The 20,996-nt window shown below is 43.6% G+C and overlaps 2 protein-coding genes across 2 annotated transcripts in view; both read right to left on the minus strand.

The window, feature by feature from the left end:
* The window catches only part of LOC108101266, a 108,771-nt gene extending 90,901 nt beyond the window's left edge, over nt 1–17,870 (minus strand). Inside the window, 1 exon segment of the mRNA XM_043207965.1 lies at nt 17,253–17,870. The gene's annotated coding sequence lies outside the window, so the exon portion shown is untranslated.
* On the minus strand, nt 3,288–3,931 carry LOC108089874 (chromobox protein homolog 1). The gene has a single exon (XM_017188328.2). The coding sequence runs from the start codon at nt 3,857–3,859 to the stop codon at nt 3,359–3,361; it is 501 nt and encodes a 166-aa protein (XP_017043817.2). The 5' UTR covers nt 3,860–3,931; the 3' UTR covers nt 3,288–3,358.
* Nucleotides 17,871–20,996: the final 3,126 nt, after the last annotated feature.

The following is a 20,996-nucleotide window of genomic DNA, read 5'->3' on the forward strand; positions in this document are numbered from 1 at the left end:
GCCGCCGCTCTCGCCAGCGCAAAACAAATAAAAATAATTAACTTAAAAATGTTGAGCACGCACAAACAAAACACAATTGGCCTGGTCATCTCGGACAGGTGCCAAAAAATAACAACAAGGGAGAGAAACAAAAGACAAATGCGAGGACGGGTAAATGACACTTGAAATTTATGCGCAAACATGAGTCTTGAGTCCCCAGGCTTATCGCTTCCTTTGCCTTTGCCTTTGCCTTTCCCTGAAAACTTATCCAACAACGGGACCGGCATAAAAAATAATGCCCGAACGAACACCTTTGGCGAAACAGAAAATGTTTAATGCCCGCAATATTCATTGTTCGCTACCTGTTGGCGATTTTCTCACGCATTCATTTTCCACTTTCAGTTTTTAGTTTGTTAGTTTTCAGCCGGCGACTGATTTTCATTAGACTTTGGGCTGGGCGACGAGAAAAACGAAAAACGGGCTTGGACTCCGGTGTTAATTGGGTAGAATGACAGAAAATTGTGTCTCCCCAGGCGACGGGGTTTTTGGGATAACGTAATAATTTTGTGTGAAGTCCGATAGCATCTTTATATGGTAGGTGGGCGCTCTCATGATTATGACATAAGACAGCTGGAGACGGAAGTGCCTGGGAAGAAGGCGTTACTCTGTTGCAGGTCACCAAAACACAGCCGAGTTTCCAGTGAATTGGGCATAAATAAATTATGTTGTAAAAATAATAAATAATTACTTATTTAGAGTATATATACTATTCAATTGAAAAACATACTCAAATGTTATGTTAAGAATGCGCCTGAAGTAAGTACTCTTCTAAACTTCTAGAAGCTGTACTTTATACCCAAAGGGGCGTGGACCGACAACTTTCTTAGCCGGGCGTAAATGTTTTAACGTGTGTAAAAATATTTGCCATTATCTATCTGCAAGTGGAAACTGGAAAAGAGCGCCTTCGGCTGGCCATAAAACCTTCAACGGGCTAAAGGTAAAAAAAAGAGGCAAAGGATTGGGTTCCCTTTTGGGCCACGATTTATCTGTTTCGGTTTATCAGCTAATAAACGCTTAAATAAAATACACACTCTGAGCCAAATTACATGCGCTCTGCAGTTTGCAGTTTGCAGTTTGCAGGAGGAAGTTGGTCCCGAAGTCGTCGGGTTGTTGTTTGCTGACTTGGCCATAAAGGGAAGAATTGGCCGGGTCCGAAGATTTGCTCCGTTCTAACGACATTTGAAGCTCGGCAGCCCAGGCGTCTAATCTTGTTTTGGCCGTTTCCAGATCCAAGTCCGCGGCCTTTGGCGATTTGTGTTTGCCCATGTTCATGATCACTTAATTAAAGTTTCCCGAGCCTTATGTTTATTATTGTGGGGCTGCGAAAACACTGTGTTCTGTGATGCCCGATAAATTTATGTGGCCGCGAAATGAGCGTAATTTGGTGGGTTCGGGTTAACTCCCCGACCGCGATTTCCTGGGCAGCCACCTTTGGCTGACAAGCTGATATATGTGCGTGATAAATGTGGCAAATGCGGTTTCTTGTTTTCCATCCGATTGGAAATCACGAAATGCAATGCGGCAGCGAAAGAAACACGGCGCTTAATCTCCAGCACGTATTTCGAATTTCCAAATTATCGGGAGCTACGGCAAATCGAAGCCGCACTAATCTCAGATGCTCTTAATGGCTTTCTTTGTGCTTTTAATTGTAATTGGCGGGTTTTTACCACAGGAAAAGCGTGCAGTTGCGCTTAATTGAACAGTAAGAAGAAGAGTGAAAAAAATACTATCTATAACAAAAAAAAAAAAAACATGTTTACAGTTTCAGGAACACCAATATCTTATAGAATTATTTTTTTTAGTTTTTTCTTACTAAAATAATATTTTTGTTTATCTTTCATCAATTTAAAGATTTTCGTTTTTTAAATGACATACAGCTCTGCCTAAATCCAACTAACGGCACCTTTGACATGAATGCCCGCAGATCTTATCAAAATATTTGTACAATGTCAAATAATTTTTGAGTGAAGGCCAAACAGCCCCCGGTCACTTAAGGTTTATAAGACTAAGCCCGTTGTCGGGAGGCAAAAGACGAAAAATTCGTTGAATCTCTTGATCTACGAAACAAGAAACTGCCCCTTCTTCTTGCCCCGATCTTGCCTATTTCCATCCTGCTCTGATGCGGCGGCTGTCAACGCTATCACCGTCGTCATCAACGTCACTGCCGCTCTTGCTATCTCTTTCTGCCGTTGGGGATGATCTCATCTGGTTTTAACCTGTCTAGCCACTAAATCAAAGTCAAAGAAGCGAGTGACACATTTTTGCCCGATCGTCCGAAAAAAAAACACATTCTACACGAAAACACACAGACGCAAAATTAATGATGGCATCTTTATTAAAAATAAATGCTGATAGCTTGAAAAATGTGTTTTCGCAAGCAAACATTTTGTGCATCAGCTGAAAAGTGGATGGGGGATTTGCACAGTGTGAGTGAACACACCCAAAAAGATTGCGACCGGATGCTGACGCGTCATCGATGCAATCGACAGTAGTTGGGAATTTTCATGTTTACCTGCATATTTTACCTGTAATTTTACTTTGCATGTTGTGTGTGAGTGGCAATTGGGTTTTGATTGATTTCAAAATTGCAGGCGGCGCCCCTTTCGTTTATTTAATTTCCCATTTCTTGTTTTTTGTCATAAATCTCGCATAAATCGATTTAATCTGCCCCTGGCCACGCCCACCTGCTGGTGGGCACCGTCAATTAATTATACTTTTTCAATGTCAAAATGTCGCTGCGAAAAAGGTGCGTCGCCTGCTTAACCCTTTTTTAAGTTGGCAGCATAAATCTTAAGGCGCCTGCAAAATGAAACCTGTGAGTAGGGTCTGATCCTGCGACTTAGTTTTTTTTCTAATTGCAGGTCTTCCAACGCCACGATGTGAAGGTCACTGACAGGATTAAGTGCACTGGAAAAAATGCCTTTTCAAAAAAAGTCCAAAAATCTGCACTTGAAATCCCAAAACTGCTCTAATTGAACAGAACTACATGTATGATTTCGCGCTTGGCATAAAACGCCGCCGGCTTGTCTCCAACAACAAACTATGGCCAGGAGGCGGAGGGCGGGGCCGGTACTGGGCTAAACCAAAGCCACTTATTCACCTGCCCGCATGCCACCAAACTGGAGAAGCAGCAACCAGTTCACATGAAAATGCATAATCAATCACCAACGACAACAGAAACCAGAAAAAGCGGAGTCTCACAAGCAGAAGATGAAATACCCTAGATAAAAATAATTTCACAATCAAAATGGTGTATGTAACTTTTTATGTCATATACATATTTGTTAGTGGGTTAATGGCTCTAGCAAACCAAAGATTACTACTCGCTAATCTTTTCCGACTTGACTTCCTTGTTCGGTTTGTTGTCCGAAGGATCGTTGGTGGAGCAACCACCATCCTCGACCGAGGTCCAGGCGATGCGCTCCTCGTAGAACTTGATGACCAATTGGGGGCACAGCTGGTTGGCCTGCTCGGCGGTCACAAAATCCGCATTATTGCTTCCCTTCCAGTTAACCAGAAAGATCAATTTCCCATCCAAGTCGCTGGCGCCCAGGATCTTCAATGGTTCCAGGCCGCGATCAAAGCCACTTGTCCCCTTTTTCTCCGGAGTTTTACTGCTTGACTGCTTGCGCTTTTTGGCGACCACGTTTTTCTTCTGCGACTCTTCAAACCGAGCCAATAAGTCCGGGCAGTTGAGCTCCTTTTCCGACTCCCAGGTGTTCTTGCTGCTCGGAAGTCCCTTCCACTTGATGAAATATTCCGTCAGATGGCCCACTACCCGCTTGCTCTCCACGCGTTCTACTTTTTTTGCTCCGTCCATTTCTCAAAATAGTTGCTGTGCGAAAACTTTAAAAAAAGGAAATGACTTGCCAATCAGTGTGCACACACCTAGTTCTTGATCTTTCGATATAACTTTTTCTAGTGTTGGGCAACACTTAAAGCACATCACATTTGATTTCGTATCACGACAATCGATTAAAATATTGCCATGAGCTTTATCTAGAAAATTTATGCCTTAGTAAGGGTATTCCGCATTCCAACGCCAATGGGCGTATCACTGGTGCATCTTCATCTGACATTTCGCACGACTCGAATGTCAAGGTGCGATTGCGCGCCTTACTTGCGATATATTCGCTTTACTTCACCGACTTCAGCTTGTTAACAATTCGTGTAAAGTTGCCGCTCATTAAAAACTCATAAATCAGGGCGGGCAGAGCGGAGTGAACCGCTGGCAGAAGTAATTGCCGTTTCTGGCCCAGTGTCAAAATAAATGAAAATAAAGGAACTCGTCGGCGGAAATGATCGACCACCAGGTGGTGGTGGTGTTGGAAACTGCAGCAAATACAGCTAGATACGAGTAGTTTCCGCATATTGATGGGTCTTTGATTAATGATAAATGTGTTCGGTGCATCCGCCGCTATGACATTTATCCATTTAGACGCCGCCTGAGAACCCGCTACAGTAAGAACTGCCGAGCCAACGAAAGAACTACAAAAGTCGGTGGCAAAAGCCGAGGTCCCCAGTTAAAGCCATTAAACCCCGCTGGAGCTGCTTGGGCGCACAATTTAAAGCAGAAACTAACGCAGTTAGACAACAAACCACTTTCAAGAGCTGGCTGGCAAACAGGGAAAACGGCTTTCAACTCGTTTCGCTGGCCGCTCAGTTGCAGTTGCATGCACAGAGAGAAAATATATTATCCAAGTAAAGTAGAAAAATATAAACATTCTGTTGTTTTTAGAATGTTAACCTTTTTTAGAATTTGTTATCTTTTCGATCAGTTATAAATTTTAAAATCAAAAACCAGTTATGATGGTTTTATCAAACAAGAAAACTGCTAACATATCTTCTAATTATCTTCTTATTAGATCATCTAGTTATATGTTTTCTTTTAGGTGTACTAGAGCAGTTGATGTTGCTGCTGCCGTGGGTGCAGCCGTTGCATGTTGCATGCTGCCAGTACGTTCAACTTTTGCAGTTAACAGTTAGATTTTGAAATAGCCAGCAGCAGTGGCATCGGCTTCGGCTTCCACTTCGACTTCGACTTGGGCATCGGGTCTCTGGGATTCCAGTTTTTTTCTGGCCCGGCCTGAGAACCCGGTGATCAAGATGCGCAGCTCCACGACGGAAGGAAATTGCGGTCCGAGTCGCCGCTCCGATCGGCGATCGTTGCAGTGCGCACATCAAATAAATACTGGTACTTGGCAATTTTGTGTTAAAACAAAATTAAAGCAATGCCAGGCGCTGCTGCTGCGGTGTAACATTAACCCAAATACTTAATTCCCGGCGAATCGACGGACAAGGATCGCCGCATTAATCATTGGCAGGGGACAGCTCTTTGGCAGAGTCAGCATATTTGGGTTTATGGGTGAGCCAGGGTATCCCAAGCAGGAAATCATTAGAGTGCGGTCCAAGGAATCCGCAGGGGCTTGTATCTTTTTCGTTGGAATTCTTAGCTTGAAGGTCAGTTTCTTAGATCTCAGACAGAGATCATCCTATGACAGGGAAACAAAACCCGAAATATTTCTTAAATGTTATACATTTTATTATAGCTATTGGGTTATGAAAGCCTTGACTGTCAGTTATGAAAATGATATGTTGGTTCTTTAGAAACTAAAATGTATAAGGAATGGTTTACTAGATTTTTATTAAATGGTCAGAGTTTGTTTAAATATTTCTGTTTGAGTTCCAAGAAAGATGTTATTACAAGATTCCATGTGGCTATGTAAGTCGTAAATACAAAAACATTGTTTAAAGACTTGCCAAAAACAGGTTAACCTTTACTATATAGTATAACCCCCCCCCTACTCCTCACTCACTTCATCTCAACAATATATTGATATGCGACCAGGCGAGTGAGACATTACAAGAGATATCCGAGAACAATGTATATATCTTGTCAGCAGGGAAGCGGCCCGATCGGATTGACTTTAGCTGACTGTTGACAAGTTTCTGATAAGATTAATATGCCGCACGAGCTTAAAGGTTAAGCATGCAAATCGGGGGAAGCATTGACCGCTCAGAAGGACATGCACGTAGTCGTACTCCCCCTCGGTGAATAAAGGAATCCAGGAGGAGCTGCTGCAGCAGCAGGAGGCTGCATAGCCACCAGGTACGAGCTACTAAATCTCTTTATTGCCTACTTGGCAGTTGGCCAACACAATGGGGGAACTGAACTGCAGACGCCGACTTATTTGTACTAGCTGCAGCCACTACGCACTGCCCGTCTGATGTATTGTCTTTAGCTTTGGTTTCTTATTTTTTTCTTTATTTTTTTTTTTTTTTTTTTAGCTAGCCCCCTTGTTTATGGTGTGCTGCTGGCCTGTTTTGTTTATGCACCCAATGAGATCGAGTCGATACGCTTCGATTTGTTAAGAGATGGCACCTAAAGTCGGAGGGGAAATCCGTGGTGTCGCATTGACATAATTGAGACATTATCGATGGCCTCATTGGCGGACTCTATTTGCCGGCCAAGGAGAGGAAAAGAAAAGAAAAGCCCATCGATGATCGGCGGGAAATGTCAAGGTTGCATTGTCGACCTTTTGCCAGGCACGAAACAATTTAAATGCAATTTTTGCTTAAATAAGAAATAAAATCGCCAAGCAGGCAGAGAACATCTGCAGAGCGGAAAAAGCGAAAAAAAACAAATATTTGCTAATTTATCCTGTACGTGTCCTCCAACTAAGTGCACAGGTTTTGGGCCTTAAGCCGGCACGTTGCCCATTGACCCTCCTTCTGTCTTCTGCCTTCCGTCTTCAGTCTTCTGTCTTGGGTCTCTTCTGTTTTCTGGCTCTTTGGGCCGTGTTGATTGTTTGCGTTGGACGCTGGCTGTTAAAATGCCTTTGATCTTCTGATATTTCTTGGCCAGGGAAACCAGGCAACCCAGAGAACCGGCGGACATGCCAAAAAGACCAGTCCCCCGAACTCGTAGTCGAACTCGAAGTAGAAGTCGAAGTGGAAGTGGAAGTCCAAGTCCCGTCGACGCACGGCGGGCGTATTTAACTTGACTTTGACTGGCTGGGAGATGGGAGCTCTAGGCCCTTTTCTGGTCTCTGCGGGCAACTTGTTAAAAAGAATGTCGACTCCGGGCGACGCATGTTTTTCCCTCCTTTTTTTTGTTTTTGGTCTGGGCTCCTTCTCTTTCGGCGGGCTCTGAAATTTCGCTTTCATTGCCGGCCATGACTATGTTCTTTTGCCTCCTTTTTCCCCATATTTAACCCAGAAATTAGCCGCTAACCCACCGATCTGTAGTGGCTGCACCTTCAACTGACTTACCACAAAAGACGAGGATCGTCGGAGGGGAAGGAGGAGGGGGGAGGTGTTAATTAGGCTTTTTATAGCCTTCGAATCTCTGTGCCACATTATTGGCAAAGCAATCTTCGGGGGCCCTCTCGCTAAACATAAATGTCAATATTTATTTACGCCGCTGCGGTCGCAATTTATTTCCAGTTTTTAATTGAAAAGGCTGGCCTCCGACTGGGATTCTGGATTGCGGCCACAATTTGCGCCACAATGTGTCTAAGCCGAGCCTCGTAAATGTCCAGTCCGCCGTAAATTGTGGCCCACACTGAGGCAAATATTGGTACGTGTAAAAGCCAAGGACAAGGTCTTTTATATTTACGAAGAGGTACGAAGAGGTCTTCAAACTGGTTTTTCTATTGCTTTCAAGTGGAGTCAATGTTTAGGCCTCTCACATCAGAATGTGTGATTAAATTCATAATTACAAAATCGCCGTTACCTCTGGTTTCTAATGGGCTCTTAATTTATATTTTTTTGCTAATAATATCTGATCAGAAAATGTTGTTTCCCGGCTAGGTGAATTATATAGCTTACACAACCCAATTACCAAAAAGTATTTTCCTAATACAAAAAAATGATCAATCTTTTATTGCACGTAGTGCATAGCTATTATACAAATTGAATAAATGCCAGCCATAAAGTCCAGATAATCCGTAATTTATTCCCATTTCCAATTACGCTCTCAGGGGTGAACAATGCCTGCACTGATTCCTGGCTGACACACTTTCTTGGAGTGTACCGACCACGGCCCACATGTGCCCGATTTTGTGGGTTTTTGTGTGTTTTTGCGGCATGCAGCGTGCAGCAAGCAGACCTGACCTCCAATCGACAGAGAGCCTGTGGCGCCTTCGACGGCTTTCCAAACTGCACAATTTTCGCCTACGCCGGGTGAAAGAGTCTGGCCGAGATGGAGATGGAGGAGCCGATGGAGTTGGGCCGGCCTGGCCATAAATGGACACACACGATCTGGGGAGTACAGTCCACCAACAGCGAGGCGGCCATAAATGGAGCTGGCCATTAGAAAGGTAAATTGCAGTCGATTTAATTCAATGCAGGAGAGGCAGTCAACTCTAATTACAAGTGCTGGTGACCTTTTTTTAGACGCTCCGTTGATTTGACTAACTGCCGACTGCCTTGGTCACCCTTTTCTTCGTTTCTGGAGGTTACCTAATGATGATTAAGCCCTGTCTGGGATCCGCCTGCCCAACAATCAATCATAAAAGGGCAGCGACTAACGGAAATGCCCAGATATATATAGTATTTGTGGATTCAAGAACCCAAACCAACAAAGAAGTGGATGTGTAAGCAGGTTTTCCATGTTTCATTTTTAGGAAGGCTCCTTCGGTTTCCAAGTTTGGTTTCTTACAATTCTAATTTATATGATTTTTACGTAGCTATCCGGCGGAAGTAAACCTTGGCCGTCTTGCCACCTCGACGGCTGCTTCTGCCACTTCTTCGCGGCCGTGTTTATTTGTGTTGTAAATTGCGAATGCGCCCCAAAGCAACAACAAAGGGGGAAGAAACATAACGCGCAGTCGCGCACTTCAATAAACAACAGGAGGAACACCACAACACCACAACAGCCACAACAACTATATATACCTACTTGGGCATTAGTTGCCGCTGGCATTGCGTACGTGCCCGGACCCGGCGTCGCCAACTAAAAGCACTGAGAGAAATATTTATGATATGTAGATAATCAGATGTATCCAACCTCCTTCCTGTTTAAAATGTCAGCATACGAAAACCCCATGACTTCTGCTGTAGGTTTCTGGAGATTTCTTTTAAATCAAATCAAAAGCACTTCCTAATTTCTTTCCGTGCAGCCATCGCCATCGAATGTGGATGGTTTCTTTTGGGTTTACCACTGACAAAGACGACAACCACGCATCGTAAAAAGAGTTTTATGCAATTGCCGCTTTGGTTTTGGCTCTGGCTGCCTTGTGGTTGTGTTTGCCTATTGTATAATAGCCCCATGTGTGTGCGTGTGCGGTATGTGCTCTGCATAATTTTATGATTCGCCCGCCAGTTCCTGCAACGCGGGCCAACTCGAAAAGCCATGTCCATTGGCGATTTCCCCTCGAAAGCCTCTTCCTTTGTGACTCTTCACTCTTCACTTTTTTTGTTTGTCAGGGGACGCGTGGGCGATGGACTCCAATGTGCAGTGTGCATGTGGATTTGATGCATTGATTGAATTTAACGCAGCACAATTTGGCCCCAGCGCTCTTGACCAAAAGGGCCAAAGTCGAGCCACAATGGCCCAGCGTGAGTCAGGCGGAGATGTGCGACTATGTGACTCGAATCGCAATCGGAATGTCGGATGAGCGGATGAGGATGGTCGATGGTGGATGGTCGATGGTGGATGGTCGATGGTGGATGGTCGATGGTAATTGTAAATGGCCGGACAGCTCGGTAGCTGCCATTCAGTGTTGCCAATTTAGCCAAATTTGGCATGTGACTAGTTTTTTTTAAAGAGCGGCTCGTAACTGCTGTTTTATCCGACTCTTGTGGAAGTTTCGATGGATTTTATTCCACTGAAAAGTTTATAGTTAAGTGGGACGAGAACAAGATTTCTAAGACCAATGAAAAAGTGGGAAATTGTGCCATCTACATCAAGAAATCTTATTCTTTATTTATATTCGTTTCGCTTTTGTTGAAATTGATTCACTTGTTTTACGGAAAAACCCCGATAAACTACACCAATCCGGTTTCCCATTCCATAGTATATTTTTTCCACCGAAGTAACAGCAACTTTGTGCTATCCCCACCGCATCTTGATTTATTTGGTTGGCCTTAATTTATGACTCCACTTCAAACGATATTTCCAACTAATCCTGCACTCAGCATTCCTGTTTAAATTATCGCCGCTTGTACTTCTGATCCAGTGGCTAGTTACAGGGAGGACCTTGAAGCATCCCAACTGCCAGCGATTTAAATATACGAAAATAACTAAATCTAGACATAAAAAGCGACAACAGCGCTGCGAACAAGAAGTCTTGTAAAAATGCAAATCAATAAGCAAAGGTCCAGTTTGCCTGCCTGCAATAAAATAAATGTAAGGAGGCAGCCATAAAAACATCTACACGGAGTAGTAGTTCCACTTTATTTATTTATTTCGTTTTTTTTTTTACGTTTTTTGTCGCATCTTGTGGCAAGCGGTTGCAATTTGGTTTAGTACCTAGGTGTTAATTATCGCTAAAAGTCAATGGCGGACAATCGGCGAAATCTGCACAGGGGCACATCGCATCGTGCTTTGCATCTGCTGCCCCTGGAGAATTCTAAGGGACGGAACAACACTCGAGTCGACTCTTCTCGACTCGAGCAGGTTGCACACACATTTTGCCGAGAGTCGGACAGCTGTACAAGTGGCCACGATAATTAATATGAAAATATGTGAGAGGATGGCGCAGGACAACTCCAGCTCCGCTCGGCACAAATGTTTGCTGCTATTTTTAGCGGCTTGCAGCTTTTAATGAGCCCTGTCCAAAGTCGTGCCAATGCTGCGAGGGGATTGGGTCGAAAAGGATCCGCAACGAGGGCCACCCGGGTGTCCTAATTATGCGCTCATTTCTCTACGCTTTTATGAATTATTAAAATAAGCAAAATGACGCCGGGGTACTGCCGGCATTAATTGCTTTATAATAGAGATGGCGGGGATCGTGGCCCAAAAGAGGGAACTGCTTCTCGGTTTCCTTAAGTTGGGTTTCCCTTTTTTTTGTGTTTTGCCCATGCTCATATTTCTATAATTTATTGTAATGCACTTGGGGCGTGTTTCATTTCTCGCTTTAAAATGGCATAAATTTTTAAGCCGTGCCCCGTCTCTCTGGATCTGTGGCTCTGCGGTTATTTAACAATTTATTGTCTGTATACATATAACCGCATTTATACTGTACTGGTACATATATTTCTCCCCTCGCTTTTTTTTCTTCTGCAGTTGCATTTTGTCCGAAGTCGACAGCGGCCACGACCACCTTGATGTTCATGTCCCGAACCGACAACAACGACGACGATGACTCCAACAACTGGGGGCCAATTTACTTTGGTTTTCATTCATGTACGTCGGAATCAGCCGGAGCAGAAGGGGAAAATAGGAGAAAAAATCGCAGGGAAAAAACTGTAAGCTGCGTTCATTACACGTTGTTATTTGTTGTCTGCGGTACATTATTGCTCTTGTTCGCTGTTTTGCTCACCAATTAGCTGCAGTCGGCCAAACGAAAGACTCAGGCCACGAACTTGACGGCCAAGTGCTGTTCTCCTCGGATCGAGTTGGATCCCCGTAAGTTCTTTTGTCACGTACTTTCCACGGTCCTAATCCTCTTCTATTGCCCGGAATCCGGCGGAGTCAAAGAACTACCACTACTAGATTTTCTTGCTGACGCACCTTCAACATCAAAATCCTCATCATCCACATCAACATCATCGCGAAGACGATTATGAGCGGCAAGAGGGGCGCACATCAATCAAATGCCTCATTGTACACGGCCTCTTCTTCTGTTGGCTTGCCAAGTTCCTCAGTCTTACCACCAAGGGCCGCCACTTGAACTTGACATTAGGTGTAAGTGACCATTAAGGAAGTGCCTTGGGACCGCGGCGAGCGAGTCGGAAGAACAACTTGGAGCCAGGCCTGCGGCAATTAGCCGGGAATATCAATCAACGCGCCATTTGGGTGTGAAAAGAGCTCAAAGAGCTCAGCTTTTAATTACAAAAGCTCTTTTTGTGTGTGGGTCTCAGAAGTGGCGGCGGTTGAAGGCCTCCCATCATGTCCCCCACGCCCACGGTCACTTTTATGGAACGCCTCTGCGCGATGTTTGTTGCCAACTCGCTTGTTAGAATCCCGCATGCAAACCAGATCTGTCTTGGCCCATGGGTAATAAGCCAATTGGCGTTGGCCATACTCTACACTACATTTTAATCAAGCCAACTGAGTTGTTTGGGCCCACGCACCATCCAAGCCAAATATGTTCCCTGTCGCCGAGTGTGAGCCTCACACCCGATCCAAAGTGTCGCCAGTTGTCGACCTTCGCGGCGTTGAGTCACGGCTCACACTTTTGGCCATAACCGACAACTCGACTGGTAAATCGATGGTGAAATTGGAGGAGAGGCTGCCAGAGCTCAGATATCCGGGAAAACGCATATAAGTGGAATTATCCATATGTTTTGGGCTTAAGCAATTTATATTGAAGTAGCTTGCAAAAACAATTGATGATATAATCAGTTAGGAATTTATATTGAAATCTGAATAAATCTTTATTGTTTATAATGATTTAATTTATCGAAAATACTATAAGGTCAAATGATTGTATATTTTCTATATTTCATTAACACATTACTTATAATGTGATTAGAACTTTATTCAGAAGCCATAACTTAATATAATTACCAGGCTTCTTCCTGAAAATTCTCGTCACCTTGGAGCCATAAAAATGTCCACACTTGCTCACTAATAATAATGGTTCCGGAGACGAATCAAATACCGATAGATCCGCCCCTTTATAGCGGACGGGAACAGACTGTCAAGGCAAATTATCGGGGGCTACTGTTGGCCATAACATATCATTTGCATTTGCCGGGCAGCAGGCAGCAGAGATCAGAGATCCCAGCCTGCGGAGACCCCTTGCCAATTCGATTAGGCCGGGCAAATGTAATTTAATAATTGCGGTTGCCCACGTTGATTAGCATGTGCGGTTTTCGCAATTTACTACCGATGGACGTAGCTAGCCACAGGATATGAGCTGGCACTATGACAATGACAGGATGCATCAATGTGCGGCGCGAAGTCACCTCTTTTCCTCTTTTTCTCCAGTGGCGACGGGGAAATGTTTATGGCTCTGTGCTCGCCTGTGGTGGCAACTTCAAATGCCACACGGTAATTGAATTTTAAACCGCGCTGCTCTCCTGCCCAGATTAATTTAAATGAAGTTATTAGCCAGCCCGATAGCCCAGTGACAGGGAGCACTAACAAAAGACCCCCGGCTCCCGGCTTCAGGCTTTGGGACAACTGGCTCCCACTCCTGGCGGCTTTTTAGTGCCCTGATATGGGGATATGGATATGGTGTGTGTTGTTTGCACTGGTAACGGGTTTTCCTGCTCTTAACTGCTCTTGCGGGCTGCATTTGAAAGTTAAATTACGGTAGCGATATCGGAGCAGACATTCCGTTAATTGGCCGCACAACTTGAGATCAGGCCTCAGATGGCCAACTAGATGATGCCGCCGTTCTGAATACTCTTTTTTGCCTATGAAGTAGAAGAATTTGCTGGAAGTTCGAGATGTTTATTTGGGCTTAAACATTAAGAGGGCTTAAATTTGAGTCTTCCCATTTTTGTTTGTAAATTATAATAAGAGCTGCATAAAGTTTTAACTGATTTGCCCGCCTTAAATATTAAATATAAATTTCAGCGGATAGCAGTTGTTTAAGTGTTAGATCATCAGTTTGTTTTAAAACTTTATGCTCGTTTAGTAAACAAATTATATATTTTTCCTTATAGCTGTTGATTTATTGTTAAGATATAGCTTTACCTTCAGCTTTACCAGATTTTATAAACCATGAAGCCAGCCATTCCAACCCATTTCTTGCTTTATTTGGTTAGTGTAATAAAACTTCGTTGCGCCCCAGCAACCTCGCCTTCTTGATGCCTGTTTTCCTTTGTGTCTCTGCTTTTTTGGTTTTTTTTTTTGGCTAAGTCCGCTTTACAGTTGCTGCAAAAATTGTTGCAAATTGCAGTTTAAAAAGTTTCCGTGTTGGTTTTTTTTCGCGTCGCCGTCGCCGGCGTTGGCTGCAGCTAATATGAGTCATAAATTTAAAGGCTTAACTCGAGGCTGCGACTGCGGCGAACTGCAAGCTGGAGCGGTGCCGTTGACAGGGATTTTTAAATGAAATAAATAAACGGCATTACAGCTAGTTATATGCAGCGATCAGGGTCTCGAGCGGCATAAACCCAGAAACTCAGAAACCGACGACAAAAAGGCAACTGCGGCGAGTGTTGGCGTGGAAGCTGAAAGTTGAACCGAATGTGAACTTAACTGGGCTGGGCCGCCAAGTCGTCCGGCTACTTTTGCATTTGCAGCACGGTCTCCATTCTGCACGAGACGAAGCCATTTTATTGATACAGATACTTGTACAGCCGAAATTTGGGTCCGCCAAAAAACAAAAAAACAGCAAAAAACTAAAGTCTGGTCGGGTTTTTTTTGGCAATCCGCAGCATGACATCATTTTGAGTTACTGCGAATCGGAGTTCGAACCGCTCTTTCAGCTGCAGCAGCCCTGCAGCCACAAAAAAACACAGAAACTGGTCGCTGTTTTACTTTCGCTTTATTTCTCGAAGTATTTCTTATTTCCCTTCGTGTTTTCGGTGTTTTTTTTCGGTTTCTTATTCAGCAGAGATGCTTCAATTTTTGGTTTTTTGGGTCATCCCGAAGAAGTGCGCGCGTATATGGCAATGAAAACGAAACCGAGTTCTGGTGAAAGTGGGCTGCCCATCCACGGAATGGAAATCGAAAACGCATAACAAGTGCAGCATGGCTTTTGGAGATCCGTGGACCACATGGTCGGGCCAAGGCGGATCGATTGTGTCATGGAGCGTGGGTCGATCGCCCACGAGAGGCCTCCAATGAGCACACAAAAAAGCCTCCAAACTAATAATCTTAGACGGCCAAGACGGCACAGGTTGGCACTGACGCACACAGACTGCTCCGTTACTCGGTTTCGTCTTCATTTGTATACTCGTATATATGGTGCCCACACAATATGGCTCTTTTTGGTTTATTCGCGGCAGTCAGAAGAGATCAATGCAAAAAGTTTCGCGAGCGCGAAATTAATTAGAATTTTGTGGCTTTGAAGCTTCGAAGCTGCGCCGTTGGTGGCTGGGAAAAGACCTTGAGCGGCGGTTCAACAGACTGTGTGGGGTGCTGCAAACTAGTCGAGTTAACAACTGAGTCACAGTCTTCGGCTCCAAAAGAGCATCCGAATCGAGACTGGTCTTCGCCATTTGGCCACAATAAATCGAAATCTGTCTGCAGGCTGATGGCACTGAAGACGCACAACATGACTTACGAATTACCCGAAAATCTATGGAATCAATCTCCGGGTTTCGCCGACGAAAGTGGCTAAAAGTCTTTCCCACGAGTTTCTCCAGTCATTAGGCAATAATAAAACCTGGCTTTTATTTGCATTCAATAATGGTTTCATTTCCTAACGTCAAGTTTGTGTCTGCAGTCTTTTGTTTTCGCAATGCAATTTATCACTGACAGCTTTTAGAAATAATCGTTTGCCGATTTCATTAACGACTCAAACAAGTTTGGTTTCCGAATCGATGATTTGGCTGCTAGAATTTGCATACATAATTTAGTTAGTGCAAAGCATTAAAGTAATTTTGGTTTGGCTCATAAAAACATGAAGTTCGTGTCTTAAGTCTTTTGTTTTGGCTCATGGATTTTGCAAAATGAAAGATGGTAGAAATTTCTCTTGTGCAAAATGTGAAAGATATGTCGCCTTATATCTTACGCCAATTATCTTGGCAGAAGAATCGCAAAGCAAAGCATTCACTTTTTCACTGGGTCCCTTAACTCATTTATTTGCGGCAATTTCTTTCGCCCACGCAGGCTGAGTCAAGCGCTTTGGCTCATAATTTATAGTCATTATTATTGTAATTTCTCCCGGCAGACAAACGCAGCAGCTCGCACGCAAAACAATAATACATAAAGTGAAAGTTTTGCACCTTTTGCCGCGCAGACAACAAACAGCGAGTGGCAAACGCATCAGCATAAACAGCCGAAGAAAAGCAGAAATAGTCAGTCAGTTGGTCGGTGAGATGGGATAAGATGAGCCACGAACTGTTGGGGGAAAAAACATCTCACAACAAAGTACCACAGCCCACGACCAACCACCAAAGCCAAAGACAATGGCTTACAAATGACTGGCAGCTGGTTAAAACCGAAACTGGCTGACAAATGAGACGGCGCCGGTAGCTTCACTTGTGTTTTGCATTTGACCAAAAAGATACACCTACACCAATAAGCCAAAAGCTACACAAATATCTTCGAAATCCCCCAGCAAATCTCCCAAAAGTCAAACAATCGCAAGAAAGGTGTTTTTTTGACCTCAGCGCTTTGTCGTGGACCATTTGTGATTTCTCGGTAAACTCTTTCTTTGCGCCCACGAAAAGTGTGTCAAGCGAGTATTTGAAGCAATTATTTGTCATATTTTCTATTTGCGTTTCGGTTTCGTTATTTCCGAAATGAGATGCAGAGAAAACAAACAGCATTAGCGAAGGGGCCCTGACCAAAGAGTCGGTGACAAGGCGTCTTCGGACTCGTTTCCATCTGCGTATTCATCTCCATCGTCTGGCAACTCATCAAATCTCGCAGTGACTTTGGCCTGAGATTTTTACACGAACGAAAGTGAACGTTTCATTATGCCGACTCTGTTTGTTATTATTATTATTTTTTGCTACATTTACAGTCGCTGCTTTGCAGACATAAGTCTGCACTTGGGTGGAAAAAAACGGAAATTTGTCATGTAAATTTTATATGCCAACGGTTTTATGCTCAATGATTTCAGACCTTTAAGAGAAAATGTCACGGGAATTTGATTTCTTTTTACCGAGGTAAGTGTTGCTATAAGGTAATTCATTAAAGTAATTTTTAAATAAATAAAATGGATTGAAATTATAAAACATTTAAATATGATTTATGGATAAAATAAATTTGTTTTTTTTCAGCTGGCTCATTTAATTTGTCTTCATTTCTAATTTACAAAAATGATTCTGGTCTTAGCTTTTTGTAAAATGATTTAGCTTTTGTCTGAGAATAGCACTTGGCGTGTTCCTCGTGAAACTCCATCAAACTTGTGTAAAATTAAAAATGTTTTATATACCACTTAAAATTTGCACTTAACAGAAGTGGAAAAAAGTGTGCTCACCATTTTATTCATCAACTTTCGGCCAAAATCAGTTCATACTGCCAACAGCTGCCAACGGAGAGCGACGCCAGCAAAAAAGCCTTGTTTCTTACTTGGCTGCTGCCAAAGCAGCTGCCAAAAGCGATTTGCCGTCAAAAGCGCAGAAAGACACACACACACACACACGCTGCGCGGCGACGACTTTGGCAGGCTCACAGACACTGGAATATTTTTCAACTTATTGTTGTACTTAACAATATTTAACGCTTTTCTTTTGAACACTTTTGATTGCTTTGCGCGCGTTTGGTTTTTCGGAATTCGGAATTTTCACAGGGTTTCAAATTGGTTGAAAACGCCCGGCAACTTTCACTGCAATTAGACGATGGCCGTTAGATTCCCCCGCCTAGGCAAATAAGGCAATGATCTCCGATCCAAGATTATTATTGAGTGACGGAGCTCAGCACTTAGTACACTTGGTCCACGGGAAGCCAACACTTGGTAGAAGAAGCCAACTTGGCAGAGAACCGCACCGCACGCGCGCTGAAAACGAACTGAATGTGCGGAGCTTGGGCCGCCGATCGCGAGCCCCACTGGTTACCTGTATTGCCAAGAGTTGCTTGGCCAAAACCGAGAGAGTGTCTATGTGTGTGTGAGTTGGGATTTGTGTAAGAGTGTGAGTGTGAGTGTGGCTGGCTGTTAGGCAACTTTGCTGCCCACACTTTACTTTGCTCGGCAAAAGTCGCCGCTCTGCTGGTCCATTTTTGGCTTGGACCGCTCAGCAATAATTTTTTCTCTCTTTTATTTTGATATAACCAAGACGCCTTTGCAGAAAAAAAAAACAAAAACCTAAGAAAAAATGTATAGGCATAACCTATACGATTTGTGGCTTCCAAGTTGCCAGTTGTGCTTTGACTTTTGATTGACGTAATTTCTGCGCTTGATATTCACTTGAATTTCTTGTATTTCCACATTTAACTGTTTTGGTGTCGGGCGCACACTACACGCCCACCACACCCACACCTCCTCACACACACACACACACCACTACAGTGGGCGTTTCTTTTCTTTAAACATTTAAATTCACTCCGAACATTTTGTTTCATCAAGAGTTTTGTGAACTTTCGCTCGGCACGGAACTTAATGGAATATGTGGGTGTGCTGAACCGACCCTATATAGGCTATATAGTGCCTGACTCACTCGATCTCGATCTGCTTGGCTGGCTTGCTTATGCTAATTAACCAGCTTAAACTTTGGTATTTAAGCGTTTCCCCAAAACGAAAGACTTAGGCAACGAACTCGCCCCAAATTGCTGGAAAACCTTTGTGGGTCGCCATCGACCTTGCTGCCGCTTAACTGCATTGCAGCTCCGAAATGAGGTCCTTATCGAGCAGGAATCTTTATTGCAATGAAGTAATTTCCGCATGTAATGGGAAGAACGAAAAAAAGTTCTTCCATCTTACGGTAACCTTTTTTTTTTGTCGACATTACCTTTCGGGAACGCCTTGCTTGCACATTAATTTCTACGCCCCGCAATTATTTCATCCAGCAAATGAAGTATGAAGAAACATAAACGGAAAACGTGTGCCACATACTAAGATGGGCCAAAAGCAGCAACAAAACGGGCCACTAAAAAAAAACATCGAAAATTAACAAGCATAATTAAAAATGCACACGTTGCGAATGGCAAAAGCGAAAATCTCAACAAAAGGATGCTACATGAGGACCGCCAAGACTGAAACTTTTGCCTCAGGTTGCAAGTTGCGGGCGTGTTGAACTCGAAAATACACAAAGCCGAAGCTTAAAGTGCTCTAAAATCTTTATGGCTTTTAGTCAATTTTGGGTAAGAACTTTCTGACTTATTGCCTGAACATCGCTGAGACACATAAAAATTGTTATGGGAACATGAGCCAATCGTTTACGGTATGTGGAAAGATGAAAGGTCAAAAGATTGTTGAAAAACGTGAATTATTCAAGAGCTTGAAACCTTTAAAAGCAGATAAACACCAAGTATGTTGTCTGAGTGCTCTCAACAGTAATTTTAAGTTGGTTTCAGAAAAAAGGCGTTTCAGTTCACCCATGTTGGCGAGTAGAAATGTAAATTAAATTTGCATTGAAGTACACTTAACACAAACTAGACAGCTAATAGAAACACTGGTGGATCTGCCTTGAACGCTTAGTATGTAAATTATACCAATTTGAAGATGAGTAAAGTCCCTTGTCCGAACAGGCACTTTATGGCCGGTACTTAACCGGGGGAAAATTCCGACTGCAGCTCGAAAAAAAAAAAACGCCACAGCACACATTTTCCCATCTCACCAGCCTAAACAAACTTGGCGTTCAAGTTGGGTTACCCGTTCGCTCCGATCGCTCCGTTCGCCGTGCATTCCTGAATTGCTAAAACAAGCAATACCGCTGCAACAGCTGCAAGTTGTGTGTGCGGCAGCAACAAGTGCAGGCGGCGGCGGCTAATTTCATGCAGCAAAAGCAGCGAAAAACCCACACGCGTCGTATACACTTGGCATATTTAGCACATTTAATGGAAAACCAACAAAACATCAGTATTTATGATGGGGCAGGCGATCTAGGGCCGGCTCTCTCGAGGCGCCAGTCCCTGTCGGCCGCCGGTTGTGGCTTTATTAAGTTGCTGTTGTTGTCGCTTTTTATTAATAAGTCATATTTTTATATGGTTCAGCAGCAGCAGCAGCAGCAAAGGGGCCAGCAGCCAGCAGCCAGAAGCAGCGACTTGATAATTTATGTTGTTTGCTCCGCCGCGTAGCAATGGGCAGGATGACAAAAGTTGTTGCCGCTGATGGGGCAGCTGGACCAAGGGCAACCAGAGCCCAGAGGGGCTTCTACATTGGAGCGTGGGCTTATTCATAAGTCACTCACTCGCCCATTCATTCCACCATTCCGCCATTCATTCATAAACTTTAGGAAAAAGCTCGAAAAGCCAAGCTCATTTTGTGATTAATTAAATGCAGCTTGGCTGGCTGTGTTGTGATTATTACTCGTATTATATGGTTGCTGTTGAAAAAGTGTGCCGCTGCAAGCGACATGCAACAGGTTGCTGTGATGCAAGTGTTTATGGCTATTTTCAGCTTTTTTATTGCTCTACGAAACACTATTCTTCGCTGTTTGTACTCTTTTTTTGGTTGGCGGTGGGCGAAAGTTCGTTGCCCAAGTCTTTCGTTGTGATGCACTTTGCACCTGACCAAAGCTGGGCCAGAAAGCAACTCAAACGTGGCTGATTGGCCGCGTGATAGCTCCCTAAAAACTGTGTCAAAGCATTAAATACTCTAGATTATTTGCTCATTTGAGCGAGGAAAAAATTCGCAAAAATATAATTGCGGGGGAAATAGCAAAAAACGATAACGATGGAAAAAATTCGCAAACGCTGTAAATAGTTCAAGCATTGCGTAATCGCCTAAACATCCCACTTCTGTTTCACTTTTCGTGATGAAAAAGTTGCATGGCGTCAACGAATTAAGTAAATAGCAATAGGAATTGCTGTTAATTTGTATTGTATTTTATTTGCACTTTTTGCCGGCACAGTTTTCACTCTGCGCCCACACAGCTGTTCAAATGCTGTCGAGTTGCACAAATATTTTTGGATGGGGAACTTTGAGGGGAATTTGCGGGGGGATCGCGCACCTTTTTCCACAAAACGAAACGCAACCGATCGGCGGATAAAACTATTGAGCGTAGTGCACACAACGCGGTGCGCCGGCAGACTGAATGTGAGAAAACCAAAATCGAACTCTCTT

This window comes from Drosophila ficusphila, unplaced genomic scaffold (genome assembly GCF_018152265.1).
Source record: "Drosophila ficusphila isolate 14025-0441.05 unplaced genomic scaffold, ASM1815226v1 contig_412, whole genome shotgun sequence".
Lineage (NCBI taxonomy): Eukaryota > Metazoa > Arthropoda > Insecta > Diptera > Drosophilidae > Drosophila > Drosophila ficusphila.

Coding starts and splice junctions, on each gene's coding strand:
- LOC108089874 (XM_017188328.2), bottom strand. CDS start 3,859: ATGGACGGAGCAAAAAAAGTAGAACGCGTGGAGAGCAAGCGGGTAGTG.